This window comes from Hipposideros armiger, unplaced genomic scaffold (genome assembly GCF_001890085.2).
Source record: "Hipposideros armiger isolate ML-2016 unplaced genomic scaffold, ASM189008v1 scaffold_8, whole genome shotgun sequence".
Classification (NCBI taxonomy): Eukaryota; Metazoa; Chordata; class Mammalia; order Chiroptera; family Hipposideridae; genus Hipposideros; species Hipposideros armiger.
In genome coordinates this window covers 5,075,648-5,091,397 of record NW_017731358.1, presented here as the reverse complement: position 1 = coordinate 5,091,397, position 15,750 = coordinate 5,075,648, and the positions used below count along the sequence as shown (strand labels likewise).

At 43.1% G+C, this 15,750-nt stretch overlaps 1 protein-coding gene across 24 annotated transcripts in view; it reads left to right on the top strand.

The window, feature by feature from the left end:
- KALRN (kalirin RhoGEF kinase) overlaps positions 1–15,750 on the top strand; it is a 655,970-nt gene that overhangs the window by 403,088 nt on the left and 237,132 nt on the right. For 23 of the 24 annotated variants that reach the window (XM_019652336.1, XM_019652320.1, XM_019652304.1 and 20 more), the window contains exons 19-25: positions 681–795; positions 4,298–4,413; positions 4,889–5,011; positions 10,266–10,448; positions 11,853–11,971; positions 14,871–14,937; positions 15,513–15,622. In XM_019652336.1, the coding sequence (XP_019507881.1) occupies positions 681–795; positions 4,298–4,413; positions 4,889–5,011; positions 10,266–10,448; positions 11,853–11,971; positions 14,871–14,937; positions 15,513–15,622 (833 nt within the window). The remainder of the gene's footprint in view (positions 1–680; positions 796–4,297; positions 4,414–4,888; positions 5,012–10,265; positions 10,449–11,852; positions 11,972–14,870; positions 14,938–15,512; positions 15,623–15,750) is intronic. The other variant, XM_019652353.1, reaches the window with a different exon arrangement.

The following is a 15,750-nucleotide window of genomic DNA, read 5'->3' as shown; positions in this document are numbered from 1 at the left end:
GGATAGTTATTAGTGGTATTGAGATGGGGGTGGATTTGATGGGCAAATAATTTTTTTAATTGGGGGAGGGGAACCAGCCAAGTTGTTGTTCTTCAGTCTTCGTTGTGGAGGGCGCCAGTCGCCATCTGGCTGCCTGTTGGCAGCTCCTGTTCTCTGAGCTCAAGGTGCTGTGTTCAATCTTAGTTGTGGGTGGGCGTAGCCACCATCCCTTGCAGGAGTCGAACCAGCAGCCTTGACAAATAAATTTTTAAATGTGGGTAATATCCTTTTAGATTTGGGATGCATGGTGAATAGGTTTGTTTCCCAAATTTGCTTTCTCAAATCTACATTAAACTATTGTTAAAGTGACTTACACCAGTGGTCATATAAGAGGCATTCGGGTGGCAGAGGAAAACCAGCCTGAGACTGATGTTAGTATTACTGACTCGACATACAGTAGTCAAGGGATGGCTGATGTGTGATTTTTGTCTGTGATGGAAAGGTGGGAGGCACCCGGAGTAATTCTTCACTCAGTAAAAGTGTGAGCCTCCTGCCTTGGAATGGATGTGTCCATGCAGCAGGGTGGCCTCTAGGGCTCGGCTCACCGAGAGCTTCATAAGCCCCCTTCCAGTGGCTTGGATCCCATGCACCTGCTGGACCTGGACTTACGTGTGTGGGCTTCACACCCCTGTTTCCCTCAGGCCTGCACCCTGGCACGGCGGAATGCGGAGGTGTTTCTCAAGTACATCCACAGAAACAACGTCAGTATGCCCAGTGCCGCCAGCCACACTCGGGGACCTGAGCAGCAAGTGAAAGGTCAGTGTGAGACCTGCCGGCCATGAGCCATGTCAGAAGCACAGCCCAGAGGCTGTGTCCCTGGTCTTCATGCCATCTCAGATTTCCTGGTTCTCCTCCTGGGATAAGAGAAAGTTTGATATGGGATGGCATGGGCTGTGGCGATGCATGGGAAAAATTTTAAACATACATCAAGATTTGGAATGGAAACACGAGGCTAAAATTTCCCCAAAACCTTTTCATTTATCTTAGAGTCTAGAGCAGCGCTATCTAATAGAATTTTCTGAAATAACAGAAATGGCCTATATCTATGCTGTACTATGCACGCTCCTATAGCAGCCACTCGTCATATATGGCTGTTGGGCACTTGACATGTGCTTAGTGCAAATGAGGAACCAAATTTTTACTTCTATTGAATATTAATCAATTTAAATGTAAATAGCCCAATGTGGCTAACATATTGAACAGCACAATGCCGGGGTGTCACACCGCCTGGGAAGACTGGAAACATGGACTGAGAATCAAAACCAAGGTCTAATCCTGGCTTAAGCTTTTAAAACATTAGTTTTCTTATTTAAAACTGAAAAAGGGTGTCTACACTCTTGCTGTTCCAAATGTGGTCCCCATACCAGCAACACTGACATCACTCGGGAGCTTCATCACAGAAACACAGAATCTCAGGCCCTGCCTACCTACTGAGTCAGAACCTGCATTTTGGCAAGAGCCCCCCCATCCCACCCAACCAGGTGATTTGTGTGCACAAAAATTTAGATAAGTACCGGTCTAGATAATCTTTAATATCTCCCTTAACTCTATAAAGTCTATAATTGTATGGGGGGAAAAAAGTGAGTAACCTTTAAAAACTGCTTATTAGCTGACCAAATTAAGCTTACATTATTAATGGTGGCATCGCTTACTCTGGACCATGCAGAAATTAGCCTTTGAGTGGGTGTAGAATTTAACAAATGTCCTCTTGACACAGCAGAGAAATAGAACCCTGGAGACCGAGGCTAGGGACAGAACCGGAACTGACTTAGGGGGTGAGGGGACAGGCTTGGAGAGCTGCAGTCGACAGTGGGAGGGGCTAACCTCCTTTAAGAAGAGCGTCCCTCCCTGCTCAGAGAGCTCAGGAGGTGAAACGATCTCGGAGGCCAATGGGAAGAATTAAATTTAGGAATCAAAGCTCCCTAGAGAGAAGAGGGGAGCAGGGTTCCTTTTCCAGATGTGCTACTATTTGTGGTGGAGCGACCCTGTGGGTAGCTGGCATTAGGGCATCCTCCCCTTCCTGCACTGCACGTTTCAAAGCCTATGTTCGGACTTGCAAATGCAGGTGGCAGCTGGGTGAGGCCGGCTGCCTGATGAGAGTACACACTCCCCCTACACCTGAATGCTCTAAGAGTGGCAGGCACACAGGGAGAGCCGGATACCCACACATCGTGGAGACGAAGACATGTTGTTGCCCATAGAAAAGCTTTCAAGAAGGGGAGGAATGAAACCTGAAACTCTTAAGGATTTTTACCTGACCTGTGTTGATTCAGCCACCTGAGAGGGAGCTGCATTAAGCAAAGCTCTGACAAGGACACAAAAAAGATGAAAGGAAACACAGGTTTTCACTCATCTGCCCAACTGAAGCGTCCACCTGATCAGGGCCTACACTCTCTCCTATATCTGTTTCCTTTCCACCTGCTGTCTGCACCCAAAGTTAGTGCCACTTATTTTAAGTTTTTGTTACAGGAGCAATTATTGCTGCATAACAACCAAAAACTTCAGTGATATACAGTTGTAAGCACTTATTGTTTAAGTGACTGTGTGTTGGCTGGAGCCGGGCTGTCGTGGCTGGGCTTAGCAGTGTAGTTCTGCTTCAGGCTGCAAGTCTGCCCGGCTTGGCTCTTTCATTGCAGGTTGTGTTCTTGTCTGTTCCATGTGTATTAGTTCTGGGACCTCAGTTGAAGGGGCAGCAGTTACCCAAGAGACCTTCTTAGAGTGTTGATGGCAGAGATACAACGTCAGTGCATGCGCACATATCGAGCCCCTGCTTGTGTGGTATCCATTTCTAATCCATTTGCCAAAGCAAGTCACATGGCCAAGCCCAGGTCGAGATGAGAAAGTACACCTTTTCTCTTTGGACTAAAAAGCTATGCGACAAAGGCATAGGTGTAGGGAGAGGTGAATAATTGGGACCCGTAAAAGCTCTCAGCCTAAGGGAGGAGAGAGAGATGCTGTGCTTAGAGATCCAAACTTCCATGGAGCATTAAAAGCACACAAAATCAATAAAAACTTTAAGTATAAAAAGTGTAAGTCCTGCAGTTTGGGGTGTAGCCTTTTTGTAGAGCACAGCAACTTGTGCTTTAAAGCCCCAATAACTCTGGAGACCAAGGAGGCTAAAGACCCAGGTTCTGAAGTCAAACAGCTCTGCCCCTGCCTATCTGAATGACCCTGGGCATGATACCTATCCCCTCTATACCTCAGTTTCGTCATCATAGAATGGAGATAATATGGTGCATGCATGCATGCATCATGAGGATTTGTGAAAATATGTGCCTGCCACAGAGTAAAGGCTTAATAAATAGTAGTTTTTCATATCATCGTTATTGTGCATTTTATTGGTATCTAATATAGTTAGCAGCAAGCAGGAGTCAGACATAGTACAAAATAAATTTGATTGCTTCAAACATAGAACATACTATTAAAACACTTAGGAAATCTATCCACGTAGTCAGCTGCTCTTAAAACAACAGGAGAAGTAGGGAGGAAAATGACATGGGCGAACACCTACCATAGCCCATGGTGGTGTGGTGGTGCTACATGCTGTTCATATCTTCACACTTAATCTCATTAGAGGTAGTGTGAGACCAGCTTTCAGCTTTTATAATGATCAGATCTAAACGACATGGAAGTTTGGGCCTAGCGACGTGATTCCCTGTGGACATGATTCCAACACAGCTTCCCTTTGTCCGTGCGTGATTTAGAAGTTTTAAAATTGGGGCTCTGCTGTTAAAGTGCTGTGTGCACAACCTCATGTGTAGGGCAGAGACTGTGACACAGGACATGAGTTATCTGTGCAGCCCTACCAGTCCTTTTACCACTGTTCCCTCGCACTCTCTCCTAAAACTCCTCAAGAATGGCAGGGATTACTTTCAAACCCATTCATGCTCCTCGTCTCCAGGGGCCTATTGAGTGAGTTGTTATTTTAGGGACTGATGCTTCTTATGGTCTCTTAACATCAAGAACTAGCTTTGGTGTGAAAAGAATCAGGGCCACTTTTAAGTCCCCCGGGTACCTATTCTTTCCCCATTAATTGAAGAAACCTTATCAGCAGTCTCTCACCTCAGTCTCCCCGACTTTGCTCCCCTCTGGGAAATTCTCTCTGGACCAAGCTTTGTTCCCTTGTTTCTGATGCCTGGATTAGTCCTCTAAGGAGACTTGAAGGTCCCAATTACCTAGGACCTGGGACTGGGACCAAAGCAGCTGGTCAGATGTATTCAGGGCTTCCCTGTGACCAGCTCTCATCTCTGCCCTGCAGCCATCTTGAGCGAGCTCTTACAGAGGGAGAATCGCGTGCTGCACTTCTGGACCTTGAAGAAGCGGCGGTTAGACCAGTGCCAGCAATACGTGGTGTTTGAGCGCAGTGCTAAGCAGGTATGTTCAGAGCTTTCCCTGGCTTTGCTCAGTTATAGGGACTACACAGAGGCCGAGATGACCCCGCTTGGGGCATCCGGAAGAGGGTCATAGCAGATGGGAGGTGGGGATGAAAGGATGAAAGGGAACAGGCTGTCACTTACCAGTCATTCAACCTTTACCAGGCGTTCTCTATTCAGAGTTTGGTGCCAGGAGTTGGGAGGAGATTCCGGGGGTAGATTGCCCATAACTCACATGAAACTGGGCCAGTCTAATGGGCAAGCCACTCTCTTTGCTGATGAGCTGTTCCAAGTCTAACGGGCGAGGACTCATTTGTAAAATCATCCACTTCCAAGCCACATACCGATCAAATCATGTCAGTCTTTCCTGGGTCCATCACCTGGTCCGAAATCATAACCTGATCCATGGTAGCATGGCATGTTTTCCTACTGACAACTGGCTTTTGCGGGACGGACTGGGTTGTTTCGTCCTGCAGGCGCTGGACTGGATCCAAGAAACAGGTGAATATTACCTCTCAACACATACCTCCACCGGCGAGACCACAGAGGAGACTCAGGAACTGCTGAAAGAATATGGGGAATTCAGGGTGCCTGCCAAGGTAGGAAGCACCCCGGAACCCTCCCCAGACCCACCCGGCCCTCCTCAATCTGGCCCATTTCACATCGTGGAAGGGAGAGCAGCCTCTGTACACAGAAATGCTTAACCCACAGTGGCAAGGGGGCAGCACAGGTAGGATGGTCTGCTTTGAAACCCGAATACCCACAGAATTGCAGCACCTGGACAGAACATCTGTATGTGGGAAGTCACTGAGCCTCCCAATACTCCTGTTCATGCTCCAGGTTCTGAAAGGTGCTATATTTCTCCAGATCAAATAAGGCAAAGGAATGTATTCATGTGACATGCACACCGCATGTGTGAACACCTGCACCTAGCTGCACGTTCTTGAAATTTGAATGTCTTAGGAAGGCCCCCTTATAAGAAGGGCCAATGGCTGTGGGTGGGTTCACAGAGCAGATGAGTTTATTTCCTGAGCTGACTACCGTTGATTTTAAATCTGGGTTTAGGTGGACCCTACATACACAGTTCAGGGTAAACTGTACTTCCATCTGGCCTCAGACTTGCAAATGAGCCGGACTGGGGTCTCTGGGAGCAAAACATGCAGTGTATGAGTTCTGACTTCTCTATATCATCTCCAACACTTGCTTTTGTGCATCTTTTTAATATAGCCATCCTGGAGGGTATGAAGTAGTAGATGTATCAGTACTTCATTCCTTTTTATGGCTGAACAATATTCCATTGTATGGATATACCACATTTTGTTTATCCATTCATTAGTTGATGGACATTTGGATTGTTTCCAATTTTGGGGCCATCAGTTGCTGCAAGCATTTGTGCACAAGTTTTGGTGTGAACATATGTTTTCAGTTCTCTTAGATGTATACCTGGGAATGAAATGGCTGAGTCATGTGGTGACTCGTTTAACTCTTTGAGGAACTGCCAAACTGTTTTTCCAAAGTGGTGACGTGATTTTATATTCCCACCAGCAATGTATGAGTTCTGACTTCTCCATATCCTCTCCAACACTGGCTTTCATCCATCGTTTTTATATAGCCATCCTGGAGGGTATGAAGTGGTATCTGATTGTAGCTTTGATTTACACTTCCCAGTGAGTGATGATATTGAGAAAACACTTTTTTAAACTGGCAATTTTATCTCTGAAAGTGAAAGAAGCTATGAGATAAACTGGACTTAATGCTTATTAACAAAAGAATTAAGTAATAATGAAAGTTCCTGGAACCTTAGCTAAACTGAATTATGTCTTGGAGTTCAGGTTGTGAGGAAGGGGAACATTAGCATGTCATATAGGCACTTTAGACTGAGAAAAGTAGAATCTAAACAGTTCAGATAAAAGATGGGCACAATTCTGTTTCTGAGACTCTTAAGAGGACTATAGCTTACGTGTGATGGATATTTTTGAAAGATTTAGTTCATATATAATGACAAACTCACCACGTGGAATGAATATGAAGATATAGCTCAAGAGAACTGTTTACCCAGACAGGGAGCTCAATAGGTTCATTATCTACAAAGACTGTATCAATAAATACAAGGAATAACATCAGTGAAAGGCAAATTATTAATAGGAGGTTTTAATGACATTACAGGAGAGTAATACCAAGAAGAGTAAATCTTAAAGTGAAATGTGCTAAAGACACCAAAAAGGCTTTTTAAAAAACCATATTCAAAGTAAGGCTTACTGATTAAGTAAGGGAAGATGGTATAATATTAAATGATCAAAGGAAGGAATTAAAAGAAAGAAAGAAAAAACCCAAAATTATATTTCCCAAAGACTCCCTTTTGTCCACAATATTACATCCACACTTTTGAACCGAACATTGAAGAACCTCTAAAATCTGACCCCCACTTTACCAGTCCATATAAGTTACTCTCTTTTGGTAGCAAGATTTGAGTTTCAAACTGACTCAGGTGATGAGGGGGAAAACATATTGTATGGCTCTATGTGGAACTAAAGATAGAAACTATGTGGCCAGACCTCCAGGAGCCCAGGAAAAGCTGAATGCCTCAGCCTTATGGGAAAATCAAGAAATGTGGCATAGTCTCACGTATGGAGATGAAAACTGGGATGTCACCCAAACCTAAGGGCAGTTCCCGCAGCCATATTATCTGGTCATCCTGTCACAGGGCATCAGGGACATGCTGCCACCATCCAGCTTCCGTTCTCTTCTCTCTGCTGTCTGTGTTTTCACTTCTGCTCTGCAGCCAGCCACCCCATTCCCTGTCTCTGCTCTTTGTATTCTCAGAAAAACCACCTCCACTGACCCAGGATATTGCCACTGCCCCTATTTCGACGGAGCTTTTAGGACAGGACACCTCAGGAGTGACTTGGGGTATATTGATGGGCTGCCCTCACAGGACAAGAGCTGACCTCATCAGCTGTGGCCAGGCATGTGGCAGGTCGCGTGGTGCCACCAGAGTCGCCCATGTATAAGAGGTCATTTTAGACTCCTCTCAGCAGGGGCTGTGGACATAGTTGGTGTCCATTTCATGGGCCAAAATGATCATCTAAGTCTTCTCAATATAAACCCTCAACTCTTACCGGTCTAGCTTTGCTCACCTCAGAAAACAAGATTTACTCACTCATCTGCTCATTCATTCATTCAACATTGATTGTATGCCTACTATTTTTTGGACATTGGCAATACAAAGGAATAAGATATAACACTTACCTTTTAGGAGTTCATGGTCTAATGAAAGAGGCACGTAACTCAACATGACACATGCTGAAGTAGAGGCATATATGTGGTGCTGTGGGAACCTTGGGGAGGGTGTCGGCCACTCGGTTTGTGGGGAGGAGTGGAGATGAAAGAGGGCCATTGGGTTGAAAGCAGGGATGAGTGGGAGCCACTCATCGTAGCAGGAGGGGCATTTGAGGTTCAACATGGCTGGAGTTTGGGGGCCATGGAGGGCAGTGGAGACAGTCACAGATGTAGGTGAGGCCACCTGGGGAAGGCCATGCCTACGTAGCTCATTCTATTGTCTATTTGCTCTCCCAGCTTTCACACATACCTGGAATACCCTCAGTCACAAGCCATTCTCCTGTTGACTCTGAATCACAGTTTTGATGTTTTAGGATAAAATTTCCACTGGTATGGCTACTGCCAACAGCTGACTATAAAACCCTGTCTCATGCTGAAGTCTCCTTACTGACAGCAGAGAATAAACATATATTTCCAAGACTTTACATAAAGATGGATTTCTTGATTATAGCTGCAAAAATTAATCTCTGTTTTAAGTAAATAGAAAGCAAATATATATATATATATATATATATATATATATATATAACATATGTATGTAAAATATATAAGTAAATAAAAAAATATATAAATATATATTTTTGGCTTGCTATTTACTTAAAACAGATTAGTTTTAAACAGAGATTAATTTAAAACAGAGGGGAAATATATATATATGTTATATATATATCATATATATATGTTATATATATATATCATATCTATCTATATGATATATATATAGATAGATATGATATATATATATATATATATGGAAAAAGAAACCACTAAATGCAGTAAACTAGAAGTCGTTAGGATCTTCTTTTCTTAACCAAGCATCTTTTCTTAACCAATTCCCAATGCTACTATTTTTTAGCCTTTTTGTGGCTAAGGATGTTTCTCCTGTCCTCATACCCACTTTCTTTTCTTCATGCCAAAGCTCTTCTGGCCCCGTGTCTCCCAGCTGTGGGCATCAGCTCACTGTCCTGAGATAGGAGAGGCTCAGAAGTGTTGAGTGAGTTGATGGAGAGCTGGACCATGGGTCACCCTGGCCCTGTGGCAGGCCAAGTCCTCTCTGCTCACCTCTGGCATTTCTTGGGAAGGTTAATGACTGGGGAGGGGCTATAATGACCCTGGAAAGGCAAGCGAGGATGAGAAAGGCTTTTCTGTCTTTTCTGCTTTTCTCCAGTGATTTTCTGCCTCAGTTTCCCTCAGTTATCTAGACTGTGGCATCACCCAAACCTTGGACCTACTTTCCTCCAGTCCAAAAGAAAATTTTACTTCTCAGAATATTATTTAAATATTTCTCTAAAAATCTATTAGACTTCCCCGATACGTTTTAGAGTTTCAAAACCCAAACTTAAGATAAAAAGATAAGCAAACGTTTACTTGTTTGAACATCCCTTCTGTTTCTATATCTTACCCAACATAAGTTCCACCTCTCCCGTGAAAACTCTGCTCAGTTCAGCCCATCTTCATTTTTTTTCTGTTTTAAAATTCCCACAGTGTTAACTATACATGCTTCTCTATTTGACAGTCAATTCATAATGCCCTGAGTTATTTAACTATTCTCTGTGAAAATCTTGTCCCCTCTAGAGATTAGACTGTTTGGGGGATATGAGTATCTTCTTTCCTTCTTTTGTTTACCCCCTGCTCCCAGCCTGTCCCCACAACCCTCTGCACAGTAGTGTGGACAGAGTAGATGTGGAGCAAACTCTTGTGAGAAATGAAATTAACCCAATGCATGTCAGAGCTCCATCTTACTGAGTTAGGCCTGTAATGGATACCAGCTTCATTCATTCTTTTCTCTTTTTCTCTATGGAAACTAAGGACAAGATCCTGGTGGTGAAAGGGACAGAGTTTACTCTTAATGCTGCTAGTTGGGTTTCATTAGATCCTGGCATGTGCCACCTTATCTGACGTTTAGAAAGCCTACTTCAGGCCAGTAGAGTGAAGACAGAGCTAGCACCTATGGAACAGAGGCAGACAGGTTCTGTCACTCACAGGTGGTATGAACTTGGACAAGCCCTAAGCCTCTCAAGGCCTTGATTTTTTTCACCCGTGGTTTCAAAGAGCCCCACATCACCTCCCTCTGCCTTCCTCCTAGGGATGCTTTAAGACTCAGCTGAGTCTCAGATGTGACATTAACATACTCTGTAAACTGATATAGTACTGTACTAATGTGAGAGATTCTTACAGCGATAGTCATAATGGCCCTGCTTCCTGAGTCCTTACTGTGAGTTCTGTTCCAGGCACCGTTCTAAGCATCCTACTTGTTCAGCCCATGTAATGCTCACAACTGTATGATGTAGATACTATTAGGATCCCTATTTTGCAGATGGAGAAACTCAAGCACAGAGGGTTTAAGTAATTTGTTCAAGAACTCCCTGCTAGTACGTTATAGACCTGGGATATAAACCCAGGCATCTGGCTATCTGAGCTATCTGTGGCTGCTGTGAAGAAGAAAATGGGGGTGGGGGTGAGGGGTATGAGAGCAAATGTAATCTAGTAACTTGAGACCATCTTTTGGGGCAGCAAACAAAGGAGAAGGTGAAACTTCTGATTCAGCTGGCTGATAGCTTTGTGGAAAAAGGCCATATTCATGCCACAGAGATCAGGAAGTGGGTGACCACGGTTGACAAGCATTACAGAGACTTCTCCTTGAGGATGGGGAAGTACCGGTACTCCCTGGAGAAAGCCCTAGGAGTCAACACCGAGGTGGGTACGGGGGTTGCCCAGCTGGAACGCGCTCCTTTCTCATCTCCCTCAGTACTTCCGCTCTCATGGCTGTGGGAGGAAGCAGGGTTTCCAGGGCAGGGTTTCTGAGCTGGTGTCACCCAGAGTACTTGCCTTGTGTGGTTTTTCTGGTGGAGGGATGGCTCTTGCTGCTAAGCCACTGGCCTCCATGCCCCATAACTAGTGATACACAGGAATACCTTGGTTTGCAAGTATAATTCGTTCTGGAAACAAGCTGTTCATATTGCAAGACATCGCTTGTTTAACAAGTTAAAATGTATTAGAAATGTTTGCTCGTCTTGAGGAACACTCGCAAACCACGTTACTTGCAATCCAAGGTTTTACTGTATATTGCAAAATTGGCTAGCTGGGGATGGTGGCCTATGGCCATAGAAGAGAGTTTTTTTCTGTATAGTTAACTGTTGACTTTGAGAACTAAACCCTTTATCTTGGCTTCATCAGTACCATCTTCCACCCAATTATGTAAATCAGCAAATGATTAGAGTCCCCAGTATGTATAATAGTGCTCTTTCAAGGATAAGGGATATAATTCATGCAAAGGCTATTTGACATTTCAACTGAAAAGAGGTACTATTTGCCATGAAGCAAGGGAAGACTGACTTTAATCTCCTCTTTATAATAGGGGTCAGTGACCTATGAATTAAGAGCTAAATACAGGCTGGCAATTTAATCCTGCAATTTCTAATTCTTAAATCTTTAAATAGGCTCATGCTCTGAAGCAAGGCAGACTAGAGAGTGAAATGGCCAAACCACTAAAATTGGGGGAATTAACGTCTCCCCCAGGCTTTAGCCTGTGAGATATTTTTTTCTAGAGGTTTCCATCCTGTGTAAATACCAAACAGTGGTTGACATAAGCAGAGATAGGCAATTAGAAAATTCAGTAATTGTTTTATCATTTAGCATTCTATTTCCAAGGGAAGTTGCTCATTTAAATTAAAAACAAATTGCTTTTATTCTTTTCCCTTGGCAAATTAAAGTTTTCTTATGTCTTCATGTGTTTCTGTTTCACATATATTTTAATAGGTAATAATCAGTCTTGGACGTGTGTGTGTGTGTGTGTGTGTGTGTATGTATTTAGATTCTATCAGAATCAAAGTCCTTGGGGAAATATGACACTAATCATCAAATGTGTTCATTGTTTTTCTTTGCTGTGGATATTAGCCCTGAACAATTGACTTGAACATTTTATATCTTTCTTATTTGAAAAAAAAATTATCCCATGAAAAAGCATGCCTGTGGGTAGCATCTTCTGATCCTCCTCCATTATATCTTTCTCTATTTTTCCCTTCTACCGCCTCCCCCAACTCTGGTGAGTTGCTTCCCCAAGTATCTCCAAGGTGACCTCTACGATCTCTCTGTGTGTAGGATAACAAAGACCTGGAGCTGGACATCATCCCAGCAAGCCTTTCAGATCGTGAGGTCAAGCTACGGGATGCCAACCATGAAGTCAATGAAGAGAAGCGGAAGTCCGCCCGGAAGAAAGAGTATGTTTGGGGGAGCGTCCGACCAACTAGCAGGCTTCTCATGGCTGTGTTTGGTTTTCACTGCCTCCTGTCCCCTTTGACAGATGAATGTGTTCTCATAACCACCTACAGAGGTGGTAGTGGACATACATGATGCTTTTGCCCACATTTCACACTGATCAAGAACCAAAGGGCATTGGATAGTGGACACATGAATAATGTCAATCTTATGAACCATTTCCTGACCATTCTGCTATCTTTATGTTGGTGTTACACAGTTACATATATGCAGAGATCTTACAGGGGCTTTATGAAGAATATTTTGACAGATTCCCTTTGGGTGATGCAGGAAAAAAAAATAGTATGTCTTAAGATTAGAAGCCATATGTCATTGATTTTATCAAAATGAAGTAGGACCATAGGTCCCATGGAGTGGAGAAACTGAAGCTAGTCTGCTAAGTCAGAGCTTGTATTTCATCTGGGGAATGTGTTAGTTTGGCTGGACTTCTGTAACAAAATATGATAAATTGGGTAGTTTAAAGAACAGGAGTGTATTGTCTCACAGTTCTGGAGGCTAGAAGTCTGAAATCAAGGTGTTGGCAGAGTTAGTGCCTTCCGAAGGCTTACCATGTAGATGGCCGCCTTCTTGTTCACATGGCGTTCCCCCTGAGTATATGCCTATCCAGATTTCCCCTTTTTTAAGGACACCGGTCATTTTGAAATAGGAGCCTGCACTATTTCAGTATGACCTCATCTTAACTAATTACACCTGCAATGACTGTTTTTAAATAAGGTCACATTCTCAGGTACTGGGATTTGGGACTTCAACATATGAAATTTTTTTGGGGGGACACAATTCAACCCATGACAGGGAGGAAAATGGGTCCACACTGGACCAAATCTTCTTGCTGGGCTGTCTATGGGACATCAAAGAGCCAGAGGATGGTAATGGATGCGTGGAAAATCAAATGGGGTAGAGGGCAGTGGAGCTAAATTATGAAGAAAGACACACAACTGTAGGAAGCAGATGCACAAAAAGGAAGAAGAAGGCAGAAGAATGCCAGAAACCCAATGCGGTAAAATCCAAGACAACTTCCCCAAGAACGTCAGTTTATATTCCTCTGATCTTTCCTTGTTTACCAAGTATCTACAATGGACTAGAAACTCTGCTTACATAATATTGTTTAATCCTTGCAGCAACCCTGTGTGCTCAGCTGTTTTCTAAGTAGGGAGTCTGAGGCTGGGAGAAGCAAGTTCTACCTCTAGTAAATGACAAAGTCATAATTCAATTCCTATTTGTCCAACTTCAAAGCTCATACACTTTTCACTTTACCAATAGAATAAGAATAGTAATAGAGTAGCTCATTGATTCTTGCAAAAGGGAATGTTTTGAATCAATACTTCAATTTTACTATAAAGGCCACTACTAATAAAATGTATTTGCTTTAAGGACGATCCCACAAAAGGCCAGGAAAAGATGCTGTTCATTTTAATATTTCTTGTGAAATTTCCAACAGGGGGACAGTCTTTCTCAAAAATTTCATAGGATAGGGCACTTGGAAACAGGGGTTTTCATTATGAGCTACCATGAAAAATTGACATGAAAAATCCAAGATAAATATATAAACATAGACTTTGTGTTAAATTAGACATTGTTACATATCACATGCCAGATAGGAAGCACCATTTCTAATAAAACTTCGTGGGAGAAAGAAAACGAAGTCAGTAGCTACAAAGAAGCCATGCCTCATAAGCTTAACAACTGCCCAAGCACACTGCATTATTTAGGGGCCCACGGAGGAAGGGAGCCCCCTTTTTGCAGATGTGTATTTTTGTAGCACAAGCTTCTCCTTATGGGAGACGGAAGAGCAGTCCCTTAACATCATTCACTTGTGCTTTGCTTGTGCGCATGCTCAGCTTCGTGCACATCAGTCTGTGCTGTAAACGAGCCCCATTAGAAATAACACTGAAGTGCGCATGATAACCCAGGCCAGAGGTCAGCACACTGTGGCCCACCGGCCACACCTGACCCACCACCTGTTTTTTAAATTAAATTTACTGGGGTAACATTGGTTAATAACCAGCTGTTTTATATAGTCTGTAAGGTAAAAATTGTTTTTATATTTTTAAATGATTGAAAAATATCAGAAGAAGAATATTTTGGGATGTCAAAATTGGATGAAATTCTTTTGTGTCCATACATAAAGTTTTATTGGAACACAGCCACACTTAACTTTTTACATGTTGTCTATGGCTCCTTTCACACTACAATAGCAACGTTGAGTGGTTGTGACAAGGGCTAAATGGCCCACAGATATATATCTGGGTGTTAACAGATGAAAGTTTTCTAACCCATCCCAGTCTTGGTGGTGGTGTCTTGGGGTCTGTTGTTTTTAGCTTTTAAATCTGGTTTAACTTATGGTATTGTGAATTGTTTTGTTATAAGTCAACAACGATTCAACTGAACAGAAATCATCATCCTGGGAGCTGTAACAGAAATGTAGGAAGCTGAGACCCAAGCTTCCTCGCATGTGTGCACAAGCATGCAACACCATTCACAAATAAGAATTGTGTTGCATGCTTGTACACACATGCACACACACATGTGCAAGTTAGAACAGACATTGTACATATCAGCACAGAATCGCAAAATGGAAGAACTGGGGTAGAAAAGGGAGAGAGGATGGGAAACTAGCTGAGCACAAACGTGCCAGAGGGATACAGAGCAAATGATCAGAATGAGATGATCCGAGGGTAATACTCAGAGGCAAGGAGTTTTGAAGAAAGGAAGAGACCTTTTGGTAAAGTAGAAAAATAAGACAGTCAAGAGTGTCATAAATGCAGGGGTGGGGAAGTGACATTTGAAGGAAGGGAGGTATTACATCTCTAACCAACTAAAAGCCCATGTGTTTCTTTCTAGATTCATTATGGCTGAACTACTCCAGACAGAGAAGGCTTATGTGAGGGACTTACATGAGTGCTTAGAGGTAAGTCTTGCAGCAATCAGTTCATAGCTGTATTAGAAAAATGACTTCCTTGCCAGCGTCAAGGCCTTGAGAGGAGCTCAGTGCTCTTTGTCTTCTCCCAGAGCTTAACGAATAAAAAGCCAACCAGAGGAAATCTTTGTCCTGGGCTCAATAGTAATTGCATGGGAGATTAAAGTACTTTTGAAAAGAAACTTTCCTCAGACTCAAGCTAGACCCAGCAAAAAAGTATGTAAGACACTTGAGTTCAAAATAAAAACCATGACGCAGTCAATGAACTTGAGTCTGAAAATCTGCATCCGCCCACCCCAACACACATTCTGACACGCACACGTTTAATAAATAAGAAGTGTGTGGAGGTTATACTCCTGCGGAAGGTCAGGATGTGTTTCCCTAGCAGCAGTTCAAGATAATGAAACATTCAGGATTTCCCTTTTTCCATTCTGCTTATTTACCACCTCACTTTTTTACACATTCCACGCGTTTCAGCCTTACCCCACAAGTTTGAAGGCCCATTGATTTTGTCTGTATTTCATGCGGCAATTCTTGCCAGTGATGAAATTGTTGCTGTTTTCCAGACCTACCTATGGGAAATGACCAGTGGTGTGGAGGAGATCCCCCCTGGGATCCTTAATAAAGAGCATATCATCTTTGGCAACATCCAGGAGATCTACGATTTTCATAACAAGTAGGTTGGTGGAGGGTTCAAACGGAGCACACTTAGTGCAATACGTACCCACGAACAGGGCTTCCCAATAAACAGATCAAAACTGACAATCAGTGTTAATTGTTAAACCTCACCTAGTAAATTAGTAC